Genomic DNA, 13,474 nt, shown 5'->3' with positions numbered 1-13,474 from the left:
TATTCGCCACAAGCACGTGGCATTGGATCTCTCTTTCGGATGCCACGTGACAAGGTCAACTCTTAGTAAGTAGGAAATCTTATTAGGTTAGTGAGGATAGCCTTACCCCCCTTTTTTATTTTTTATAAATAACAATAAATCTGCCAAGCAAATTTTCAAAAATAATTCTTTTACAAAAATGTGTTGTTGCTACGTGAGGAGGTCAAAGACCTTTAGCAAGACTTGAAATCTTACTAAATTGGTGAGGATAGCCTTACCTTTTTGCTTCTTGTGCTCCCCTTTTAATAACGAGTATATCATCCTCAATTATAACTTTAACGTCCTCCTTAGACAATCCAGGCATATCGAACCTCATCTTTAACTCGTTCTCATCATCTTTGATGTCCCAAGGTGCACGTACTTCTGTTGTTGATCGTGTGGTGCTTGGGAGCATCATTCTGTCCTCGAAGACTCGGTCTATTGTTTCCAGCATCTTTGTCATTGTTCTCATTGGAGATAGTGGGTCCAATATACCGAAGGGAGAGACTTCAATCATCGAACGCCTTGGCTTCCGCTCCACAGCAGAATTGTCCTTAGTTTTGTTGAGGTGCTGCACTTCAACAGAGCTTTCTTTGCTCTCCTCCTCAGTTGATGATTCTTTTGCTCTTACAATGGAAAGTCTCCTATTTGAAACTTTGCTTTTGCTCCAAGGGAAGAAGACTGAACAGGGCGTAACAGAGCCTCTCAATGGCTTATTTAGGTCAGAATAGAGAGACAGATTAGTAGAAGAAGAAGAAGAAGAAGAAGAAGAAGAGCCGAGAAGGTTTGTAACACTGCAAGTCGCCATCTTCAAGTTTAGAGAGAGAGAGAGAGCGCTGATGTATTTGCTATGTGTGGGTAATTACTTAAGGAGAGTTGAAGCTTTTTATAAGAGAGAGAGAGAGAGAGGGAGAGAGAGAGAGAAACGTCCTTTCTGTTTGCTGTTTTTCAGCATGAGTGGAGAAGAAGATAAAAAATAGAAAAACGTTTTTTTACTAATGGCACACCATACGAAAAAAATATTTTTTTTTGATTTTTCGTTTTTTTTTTTTTGGAATCCTCTCCTCATCCCAAACAACATTAAAAAAGGCAATTTTTTTTATTTCTTACCACATCACTTAAAATAATTTATTTGAGAAGAAGATGAAAAATAAAAAATCGTTTTCTGCTAAAGGCACGCCACGCATAAAAATATTTATTTTTTTATGATTTTTTAATGATTTTTTTTCTTGGAATTCTCAACTCATTAAGAACAACATTAAAAAAAGACACATTTTTTTTTTTATTTCTTAATGCATCACTTACAAATAATTTATTTTCACAACTCGTCGCATATGCCTAGTAACGCACCAAAAAAAAAAAATTCATCCAAATTTAAAAAAATAAAAAAATAATCATAACTCTCATCCCAACCACCATCATTCCGTCCTCAATTTATGTCAATTTGAATCTTTCATTATTTAGGGTCATCCCAAAATGACCCTAGATTGAATCATGATATTCCAAAATGACATACCCAAAATCAATCCAAATAATGCCAAGAAAAGATAATACAGCCCAAAAATATAAAATAAATCAAATAATAAAGATGATTCAACAACCATTTTTTTTCACACTATTATCTTCTTGACATCCTGCATTATTTAGGGTCAGTCCAAATGTTCCTTGATTGAACCATAAAAATGTGCCAAAGTATTCGGAATCCAAACAAATGACACTACAGGAAAATGTCTATATACCAACGGGATTTAGCGACGGATAAAAATCATACTGTCGGTATAGAGTTAATTTCCTGTTTTAATTTTTCCTCTTCTTCTATTTTCCAAACGAATTTTTTTCCTAAGTTTTCATATTTTCAACCAAACTCTCTCGATTTCGAAACTTCAACCAAACCCTTGCTACAATCTCTACAAACTCTCTCGATTTCGAACTCAACCTTCACTACAAATTCTCTCGATTTTGAAACTTCAACCAAACCCTCGCTACTAATTCTCTCGATTTCGAAACTTCAGTCAAACCCTCGCTACGATCTCTACAAACTCTCTCGATTTCGAAACTAAACTTTTACGATTTCGAAACTTCTACCAAACTCTCTCAATTTCAATCTTGTACTCTCGATTTCAATTTGCATTCTCTCAATTTCCTCTTTTGGAGTGTTGGATTTGATGCGAAGAGATCGAGCTAATCTCTTAGGGACGAAGTTTTAACTCTTACAAGGACTGACTACTTCGTTGCAGTCGATTCTTTCAACAAAATCGTTAGAGACCGAAGAAGAGCTGATCTCTTAGGTAGTCTTCTTCTCTGGTTTTCTATTAATTGGTTACTCTTTCATTCTTTTGCTCTGGTTTGGATTTCAAAAATCAAAGATATTTGGGTATTGTTAGCTGTTTTCTTCTCTTTTTTCCATGAGAAATGTAGTTTTTTTCTTTTGTTAATTCAAATTCAGGAACTATTTTGATTGATAATTAGTTCAAATTTAATCATTTTTTCTTCAATAGATGTTTAATAATTCCATGAAACTGATCTATCTCTATAAACGTTGAGTGGTTGATGATTTAGGTTAGATTTGTGAAAGAGATGTTATTTGCTATTGTTTTACCTCTAACTCAAATCAAGCTCCTATATATGTATCTCTTGAAGCAATTTATGGTGATAGATGTTGTTGATAAACGTGGATCTACTAGGTTTAGTGACAAAAAATAAAAATAAAAATGAGAGAGTGAACGAGAAAAGAAACGACAAATTAACTCCTCTCTCATAATAACTAACAACAAAACCTTAGGTTGAATATAATGGCAAAACAAAATTATCCTAATAAAAGATTGTAAATAGTGGGTTTTTGGGGGAAAAAATTTAGGAGATTTTGCAAGAAGTTTAAGGTGAGAGCATTTGTGGTTTTATATTAGTCTCTCATACAACAATGTAATGAAGGAATTACATGAGAAATTTCCTTGAGGTCAGAGCGTGCCACTGTAAGAACTATTTCCATTGATTCATAGATGTATCTCTAATTTTAATCAAAATCCAAAAAGGTACTTATAGTCCTTGCTCTATGATGTGTTTTTAATTTTTGTTTCTATTTGAAAACCCAAGAAATGAAAAATAAAATAAAATAACAAACTTTGTAGAATGATGTATACATAGATACACACTAGTGGGTGGCATGTGCAAAGGCAAATTAATGATTGAAAAAATTAGGATTTGTAAAACTAATTTAAAAAGATTATTTTAAACTTTTGAAATAGATAATCTAGCTTGTTTTATCTGATATTTTATCATTTAATATTAACATAATACAAACACATTTTTGTAATTTATAATTGTAATTAAGATAATTTTGAATAGAACATAATTAATAAAAATGTATTTTTATAAGTTCTACAAATAACTGACATGATTATGAGAGTTGCATATATAATTTGAGTTATGAGAGAAGACTTAAGTCAAGGGGCAATGATATCGGTAGGGGCAGCTGTCACTTAGAAGGATTTTAATAAACCCAAAAACTAAAGTGAGATGGGGGCAATTGTAAAAATTTTGTTGGGACAAACTCAAAATACTTCAAATCCTGAAGGGTAGAATGCAATTTTTTTATTAAAAAAAAAAAATTGTGGGGGTAAATGCCCCCGTTGTCCCCGATGTAAATCCACCCCTCAAAACGTATAAAGGGGATTGATAAGAGTACCAATGATATAGATCGATCACTTTTAGGCAAATTATTGGAAAAAAAAAGGTCAAAATAATAAAACTTAGGTAATAACGAAATGAATTTACAACTCTGATCGAAGCTTTGGCCCAAGATAGAATTGAATGGAAAAAAAATTGGATTCATGTTACAATTGAGAGTTGGGGGGTTGAAAATTTGTAATTCAAGGAAGTTTGCCATGTTTTTATTTGTTTGCAACGTCCAAATTCCAATAAGTTGTAATTTTCAACTCTTCATAACTCTCAATTTTTTTTTTTTTTTTAAGGAGTTACAACTCTCTACCAATGATGTGAGAATTATAAGTAACTTATTATTAACTTCTCCCTAAAGCATGATATAAGAAGAAGAAAAATATGTTATCATTATGTATCAACATCAAACAATATTTGGATACATTGATAGAAATTTGAACCTCATCGGTCTCTGCAAAACATCTTTTATTCTCCAAATAATAAAATATATAATCAAACTACTGGGCTTTCGATGTGAAGAGCCTATCTTCAAATTAGACTTCTTTGGTCAAAAAATCAACTTCGATCGTTGTTTTGTACTAATTACCGAACTTTCGATTCACAGATTTGCACTCTTTTTGGTTTCAAATTAACTTTCTTGTGATATGTTCTTTTGTGTGTGTGATTATGTGTTATTGATTTAAAAGTGACGTCGTTGTAAAGTAGACATGCCAATAAATAAAAGTTGGATTCAGTTGCCTAGAAGTACCCTTGAGTATGATGAAGGAGTTATTAAGTTCTTAGATTTTGCATTTTCTCATTCAAGGTTTGGTAACATGATTAAGTGCCCATGCGTCAGATGTCTCAATGCGATTTTAAAGGATCGAGATAACGTGCATGGTGACTTATTATGATATGGAATGAATAAACATTATGCTCGTTGGACTTACCATGGTAAGAAATTTGAAGATAAAGATAACAGTGATGAGTCTGAAGAGGGTGATGATATGCAAGGGATGTTATAAGATGCATTCGGAATCCCTAATTTTGATGATGAAGAGATTAATGAGTCAAATGATGATGGTCCGGATGAGCCAAACGATGATGCAAAAAGGTTTTATGAAATGTTAAAGGATGTTGAAACTGAGTTATACTCGGGTTGCACTAAATTTTCAAAACTATCTTTCATTGTAAAGTTGTTACACCTGAAATGTCTTAACGGATGGAGTAATAAATCATTCGATATGTTGTTTCAATTGTTAAAAGATGCATTTCCTGGTGGAGAAAAGTTGCCAAAGAATTACTATGAATCGAAGAAGATTTTGCGAGGACTTAGTTTACATTACAATAAGATAGATGCGTGCCCGAGTGATTGCATATTATTCTGGAAAGAACATGAGAATGCAAATTAATGTGCAGTATGTGGTGAGTCTAGGTGAAAAATTGTTAAATGCCAATCAGTTGAAAATCCCTCTGATTCATCTTCAAAGGAGAAGTAAATACCTACAAAGATTTTGTGTCATTTTCCGTTGATTCCTAGGCTTAAGAAGTTGTTTACGTCTTCAAAAACAGCTGAACATATGAAATGGTACACCGAATGTCGTATAAAAGATGGGATAATGAGGCATCTAGCAGACTCTATGATGTGGGAAGCTTCAGATAATAAATACCCATCATTTGGTTCTGAATCTCGGAATGTTAGACTTGGATTAGTCACGGATGGCTTCACTCCTTTTAGTTACATGAGTACTCCTCACAGTACATGGCCCGTTGTTCTGGTTCCATATAACCTCCCGCCATGGATGTGTATGAAGCAAACATATTTTATAATGTCGTTGCTTATTCCTGATCCTAAGGCTCCCATGAATGACATCGATGTTTACCTACAACCATTAGTAGATGAATTGCATGAATTGTGGATAGAAGGAGTTAAAACATATGATGCATCAACAAAATAAAATTTTTGGATGCATGCAACGGTTTTATGGACTATCAAACTTTCCTGCATATGCTAACTTGTCAGGATGGAGCACTAAATGAAAACTTGCTTGTCCATCTTGCCACAAGGATACTTGTTCAATACGATTGCAAAAAGGAAATAAAAAATGTTACTTAGGACATCGTCGATTCTTACTACTTGATCATAAATTTCGACATAATAAAATGTCCTTTAATGGCAGAAATGAGTTGGGAGTTGCACCAAAATCATTGACAGGCGAGGATGTATTCGATCAATTACGTGATTACGAGCAAATCATATTTGGTAAGGCAGATAAAGATAAGGATGGGAGGAAAAGAAAAAGGGATGATTGTAAATTACCAAAGAATTGGAAGAAGAAGAGCATTTTTTTCAATTTACCGTATTGGAAAGATCTTTTGTTGCGTCATAGTTTAGATGTTATGCACATTGAAAAGAATGTGTGTGAGAATGTGATCGAAACATTATTGAACATTGAGGGTTCAACAAAAGACAATTTGAAAGTCCATCTTGATTTGCAATAAATGGGTATAAGAAAAAAACTTTATCCGATATCGAATGGAGAAAAGTTATTACTACCACCTGCATGTTACACAATGTCTTTAGTTGAGAAAAAGAAATTTTGTGAATGCTTGAAGGATGTAAAAGTCCCAGATAGTTATTCGTTTAATTTCTCAAGGTGTGTTCAACTCAAACAATACAAGATACCAGGGCTCAAGAGTCACGTTGTCATGTTCTAATGCAACAATTTATTCCACTTGCGCTAAGAGGAATCTTGCCTAGGAATGTGTGTTTGATTTTGATTGAGTTGTCCACATTCTTCAGACAATTATGTTGTAAGGTTCTAAAGATAGGGGAGTTAGAACATCTTGAATCTCAGATTGGGCTAACACTTTGCAAAATGGAGATGATATTTCTGTCGACTTTATTTGATATTATGGTGCATTTGCCTATTCATTTAGTCGATGAGGTCAAGTTGGCCGGACCAGTGCAGTATAGGTGGATGTATCCAATAAAAAGGTACTTGTACAGGCTAAAGTCATATGTGCGTAATAAAAATCATCCAAAGAGTTCTATTGCTGAAGGGTATCTTTGTGAAGAATCGTTGACATTTTGCTCGAGGTACTTGCATGGGATTGAAACGAGGTTTAATCGACCAGTACGTAATAACGATGTTGTTGATGATGGTTCAAGTGAAAAGTTGTCAATTTTCAAAGAAAATGGTCGTGTTATAGGAAAGGCAATCTCACAAATTTTGGGACGGAGTGAGTGGGAACAAGTTCGTCTATACGTACTAAACAAGTGTGATGAAATTGCTCCATTTGTTCGGTAAGATAAATCATTTCAAATCATTTTTATTTATATTCATAATTGATAGTAGTCCCTAATTAATGAAATAATTTATTGTACAGACAACGCAAACAGATGATTAAAGACACTTACAATCACATGAGTGTTAGGGATGTGGAGCGAAATCATGTGAAGGAGTTCGCTGAATGGTTTAAACGTCATGTATGTGATAAATATCATCAAAATTAACTCACTTAAATATAGTTTTAAATGTATTAATTTCATTCTTTGATCTTAATAGGTTTCACAAATGCGATTAAATGGTGAAGACGTAAATGAACAAATCTATCAGTTAGCTCTCGGCCCTTCTCATAATGTGATTTGTTTTAAGGGCTTCATTGTAAATGACTTTAGATTTCACACCAAAGAACGAGATAGTCGAAAAAAAACTCAAAATAGTAGAGTATTTGTCTTTGCGGAAACACATAGTTGTGCAAGCGCTAAGGATACTAATTCGATGATAGGTAATGTAGGATACTATGGTATCTTAAATGATATTTTAGAGCTGAAGTATCCAAGTGGGAATCGAGTCATACTATTCAAATGTCATTAGTGGGATGTCATAAATCGTGGGGGATTCAAGCAAGATGAATATGCTTTCAAGTGTGTAAATGTTACATGAACCGTAGCCACCAACGAACCATACATTCTTGCAAATCAAGCACAACAAGTTTTTTATATAAAAGACAACACCCATTGTGATTGGCGTGTTGTGATAAATACACAGCCACGAGACTTATACAATATGGAATCGGAAGATGATGTAGTAGCAGAACCTTTCCAAGATAATGAGCTAGGGTTGCATCAAAATGCAATTGATACAAATGATGATATCATTTTACACATTTTCTAGGGTACGTTGTGAGGCACTCTGATCATGCCCCATTGCAATTCAAGTCATGGACTTAGGTTCTAGAGTATGCAAAGGATTCCTTGTGGCAAGAGGTTCAGGTAAATATAAATTACTTTATATTTTAGGTATTGTTTCACGTTTGCTTTAACAATATGATATATGCTTATTATTTTTCTTGTAATGTTTATTTTTTAGAGATTTGTTGAGATTGATGATGATAAAAGAGACTAGGTAATGCTATCCATGTCAATGAAATTTAAAGATTGGAAGAATGACTTAAAATAGAGTACCTACAATTCGATACGGATGAGGAAAGATTGCTCAATATTCCTAACGACGTCTCAGAAGCCGATTGGACCTGGCTCGTCCACTATTGGAGTACTCTTGAGGCTTAGGTATAAATTATTAAGAATTTGTTAATTAACAACCCTTTATTATAATATTATGAGATTTGGGTAGGTTGTATCCAAGAGGAACAGTGAGAATAGGAAAAATCAAGTAATCAAACATGTTGGGGGGACAAAAAGTTGTGCTCAATATCGTCATGAATTGGTGCGTATCTAATATCGGTCATTTTGATTATTTCACTATCTTCTAATATTCAATGTGATTTATGACATATATTTAATATGATTATGTTTGTGTTACTAAAGGGTAAGGGTAGAGAACCGAGTAATTTACCTACTCGAGCTGAAGTCTTTAGGAAAACCCATACTAAAAAAAATGGGTCACCATCTGATCCTAAGTCAGCTGAGCTTATGGTATGTGATCTTCAATAAATTTAAATATAATGCCAAATAAATAAATTTGAATAAGTTCATCTAATTAGTTCATTTTTGTTGTCTAGGCTAAAATGAAAATGGATCATGAAAAAAGTGTTGGATCAGATTCTATGCCTATAGGCGAGAAGATATTCACTGACACGTTTGGACCAGATGGGCATGGTCGAGTGTGTACTTATGGTCTAGGCTTGACACTGAAATCAGTTTTTGACTCCTCTTCTCGCTCATCTCGTACTAGTTATGCTGAGATGCAATCTCAGTTAACCAATCTACAACAAACGTTAGAGGAAAATAAAAGAGAACATGAGGAGAGGTTTGTTGAGATGCAGAATCAAATGCAAAATCAAATCCAGAGTCAGGTGCAAGAGCAAATAGCGTAGTACTTCTGCACCATGTTTCCAGACGGCCATCTTCCTAGCCAGGGATTATGAGACTTTTTCTATATTCCATGTTATATTCATTGATTGATTTACCATTGATATATGCCTGAGATGTGCATACTTTAATTTTGAATTGAACCATATGGATATGTTTTTAGTCTTTCCTGATCAATGTATATCTGTACTTGCATGATTGCTTATATGGTTTAATTAACCCATGAAATAATCTGTTTGGAAAAAGCTCCGGGCACAACCCACCCTGTTTTGTACACACCACATGTACATTTACTATTTTGCATGCTTGCATGTCCCAATATAGCCAACGTAGCACTAGTGAGTGGCTCGGTTTCTTCGGAGATGCGACGTCATTCATGAAAATCACAACTCCAGTCACGTACCTTAGGGTATATTAAACTGGGGCATCAGTATCATCTGATCAGGTGACTCTGAAAGGTATATCAATACACCCAGGCTGGAGCGACCTGAGCCTTTGACCTATTGTAAGCCACACAGTCACATGTCCCATTTGCCAATGTAGTATTAGTACGTGGTCGGTCCCCTTGTGAGATACCAAACCACTTATGAAAGTTACAACTCTTGACTTGTACCCATAGGTATATCAAAGATGATCCAAGTACATCAGTTGCACTTTTTGGTAAAAACCAGTGCTTAAGCGAGATCCTGCTCCGATGTACTATGGTACTAGGAGGATAGACTACGTCTACTCTAGAAAAGAGGTGATTTAAGAGTGTCTTTACTCAAGCATCGCGCGCCACCTCTGATCTGGGGATTAAACTGACTGTTTTTTACTTCAGAAAAGTGAGTTGAAGTTTTAGATTATCACCTATACGATATATCAAACCAAATCACCATGTACCGTCTGATTGAGTATGCTCGAGACGTATATAGGTGTACTTGGGTAAGGGTGGCCAGATAAAAATACATTGCACGTAGTAAGCTTAGAGTCTAAAAACCTCCCCTATAGGTCACGACTCAAACTTATCGTGGGTATTCTCAGGTTGTTTATTGAATGGGACCTTGTGAATGATGAATGTATGTGAATGATGAGATTATAATGTATGTGAATGATGAGATCAGAATGTATGGTTGTCCTCAAGGATTAAAGTTTTTTGTTTTACCTGATTAAAATGGGTGCACCAACCCAACAAAGAATCTATTTTTTGCAATAATTCATAATGATCCAGTCCATCTCGATCCACACTCATGATAGGGCCAGGCCATTTAAATCAAAATGGAAATCAAATTCTTTTCTAAGAAGAAGAATGGTTTACAAAAGGAAAGTATTTTCCAAGAAAAGATTTTTCAGAAGAAGTATTCTCTAGAAAAAATGTTTTCCATAAGAACAAGATTTTCCAAAAGAAAAATATTTTTCAGAAAATGTTTTCCAAAAAGAAAATAAGGGACAAATAATTTACAAAATGATTTATTCTTTCATAGAAAATAACTTACAAAGATCTTTTTGTTTTTTGCATGGACCTTAGAAAAATTTTGAAATATGTTTTTTACAAAAAATCTATTTTTGCATGGACCTTAAAAAATTACCAAAATATGTTGTAAAAAATAATCAGATTTGTGAAAAATTTTATATAATAAAAACATTATTTTCCAATAATTTTCAAGAGTACAATAAAATTATTTTCCTTCTGAATAATCATTGAACAGATGAATTGTTTAATGGATTGGTGCACAGAATTTAATAAAATCTCAGGGTTCATTTAAAATGTTATTAAGGGGGTAACACTAAAGTTGATTAAATCCACATTTGATTAGGTTTCAGGTTATTATTGCACCTAAGCTCAATCGTCCATCATCTAGCTAGGGTTGTGAATCCAGCCAGTTAGAACAAACGTCAATATCAAGTCAATCGTCAGAAATGGCCTCAAAATTTTTCAACATCGCCCAATTGTTCCCTAAAGATCATAGTGCCTCAGTCCTACCGATTGAAAGTAATATCTCGAGTCCGCAGTTCGTAATCAAGCCCGTTGTGAGTACTTGTCTTGAGTTTTCATGAGTCATGTGGGTTAGTCTGAATCCAATTTTTTTTATCAATCCATCCATGTCATATTTTCTTTAGATCAAGTTTACTATTTTCTTGTTGAGTCGAATTAGTTTATTGAGTCTATAGAGGTGTCTGTCGCCCCATCTGAATTTAATGAACTGAAAGAAATTTTTGATTACCCTGAGTGCAATGATAATTTAACTAATAATCTGGCTTCGGAGGGAGAATCTTCTGAAGAAGAACCTCCCCTGAAATAATCAAATTAATTGAACAAGAAAATGAACGTAAGGCTCAATCTCCAATAGAGGAAGCAGAGGTCATTAACCTCGGAACAAAAGAAATTCCTCAAGAGATTCGGATTGGGATTACCTTATCTCCCGATGAACGCAAAGGGATAGTAGAATTGCTCAAAAATTTCAAAAGACATACTCACGTGGTCTGATGAGGATATGTTAGGTGTAAGCTTGGGTGTTGTCCGCATGGAATAGATACTCGCTCGATGAAATGAAAATACTAATGAGATCAAAGAAGATGTTATAAAGCATATCAATATTGTCCTTATTGCATCTATCATAAGTCAATACGGGGTACCTTTGGAATTGATATCTGATAACGGGTCACACTTCAAAATCGAGATTATTACTCTATGTTCAAAGTTTAAGATCCGGCATCATCTCTTTACCGTACTTAGATTAATGGAAATGTTGAAGCAGCCAATAAAATATCTCAAAACAATCATCAAGAAAATGTGTCAATCACACTGAGATTACTTAGAGAAGTTACCATTCACACTAGGGGCACATCATACTTCAATGTAGTCTTCCACTAGAGCTATTCCCTACTATCTAGTATATGATGTGGAAGCAGTCTTGCTAGTTAAAATGAAAATCACGTATCTCAAGGTCTTGATAGAAAGTCAATTGCTAAAAATAAATTGAGTCCATCATGGGTACGAAAAACTAAATTTGATTGAAGAAAATGACTAAGAGCTTTGTACCACGTGCAGGCTTATTAAAGAAGAGTCACTATCACATTTGACAAAAAGATCAAGGCCTGTTACTTACAACTCGGAGATTTAGTACTCAATGAGAATAGGGCACTTATCTTTGACCCCAGATGGAAGTTCAAACCTAATTGGGGAGGTCCGTTCATCATCAAAGAAAATATTCTTGAAAAAATCGTCAGACTTCAAGATCATAATATAATTGAACAACTAGAACCAACCAACTTTGACCAAATCAAACGGTACTACATTTAAGAAGACCATCTTTGGTCGAATCAATTCTCCTATTACCCAGTTCAATATATCTTTTCTCAAGCCCATTGCAGCCTTTTCAGAAAAAAAAATATTTTTCTTTCTCAACCCAATCACTTAACCTAGGGGAGGAAAAAATTCGAACTACGTTTTGGTTTGATCCCAAAATTCTGGGGTACGTAGGTAACCTGAGAAGTTACTTCAAGCCCGACCACATCAAAATAAAAAAATCTAGAAAAAATTCAAAAGAAAAAAAAGAAATATTTTCAAAATGGGGAAGAAAATTCAAAGCAAAATAAAAGAAATGCTACACAAGGGGCATTCGGATTTTTGAGCCTCAAAATCTTTTCGTTTTTATACCCAGTCCTAAACTTACCTATAAAAGTCCTCCTAAGTATCGTACGAAAAGTCAAGGAAGATAACAAAGCATGATCAGACAGCAATTCCATAAAGAAGAAAAGAAAAAAAAAGCCTGCTAGGTTGAAAATCCCAAAAAGGCAACTTAGGCAAAAATTAATGCAAAAAAAAAGAAAAAAGAAAACACGCTAGATAGAAAATCTGAAAAGGCGATCTAGGCAAAAGTTAGAGCAAGCTCACTAGATTGAAAACCTGAAAAGATGATCTAGGCAAAAGTTAGAGCAACAAAGCAAAACAGAAGAAAAACTAAGAGCGGTCCGAGCTGAAACATCATAAGTTCGAATAATCAAGGTCAATACTTAGCTTAAACCAAGCACAGACTCAGAAGCCACAAGTATCTTGTCTACGATTGATCTGAAAATTTTTGCTGCCCCAAGTGAATTAAAGGGAGAGAAAGGGTGAATTCCATGATGAGTCTCTTAAGGAAATATCTTGTTCTCTTGAGCCTGACTCAAAATCTTCAGTATAAAATGTTGAAATTAAAAATTGAATCTTTATTGTGCTTGGGATAATCAAATATTTCAAACCTTCATACAAGGCGCATTTTCTTTCTTATCTAAAATGTACCTTTCCCCCCTTATAGTAGGGGTATTTTTTTTTTAATTTTTACAAAATGTGTTCAATTATCTCCAATGCCATGTTTCCTGTCAAATTAGGTGGCACCAAGGGTTAACTTGGATTTTGCTCAGATGCCGCCAAGGATTATCTTAGATTTTACTCAATTGTCGCTAAGGGTTAACTTGGATTTTACTCAGATGTCGCCA

General features: G+C 34.3%; 1 protein-coding gene across 1 annotated transcript; it reads right to left on the bottom strand.

The window, feature by feature from the left end:
- Nucleotides 1-253: 253 nt before the first annotated feature.
- Nucleotides 254-826, bottom strand: LOC147391581 (small heat shock protein, chloroplastic-like). The gene has a single exon (XM_086459089.1). It carries the CDS (start codon nucleotides 824-826, stop codon nucleotides 254-256), a length of 573 nt encoding a protein of 190 aa, XP_086315215.1.
- Between the last annotated feature and the right edge of the window lie 12,648 nt (nucleotides 827-13,474).

This window comes from Akebia trifoliata, chromosome 11, assembly GCF_017979445.1.
Source record: "Akebia trifoliata isolate Shusen 1 chromosome 11, ASM1797944v1, whole genome shotgun sequence".
Taxonomy (NCBI): domain Eukaryota; kingdom Viridiplantae; phylum Streptophyta; class Magnoliopsida; order Ranunculales; family Lardizabalaceae; genus Akebia; species Akebia trifoliata.
Note: the sequence above shows the minus strand (reverse complement) of the source record. Positions and strands in the feature narration are given on the sequence as shown.

Bases quoted from the DNA above. Each gene is read 5' to 3' on its own strand.
- LOC147391581 (XM_086459089.1), bottom strand. From the start codon at position 826: ATGGCGACTTGCAGTGTTACAAACCTTCTCGGCTCTTCTTCTTCTTCT.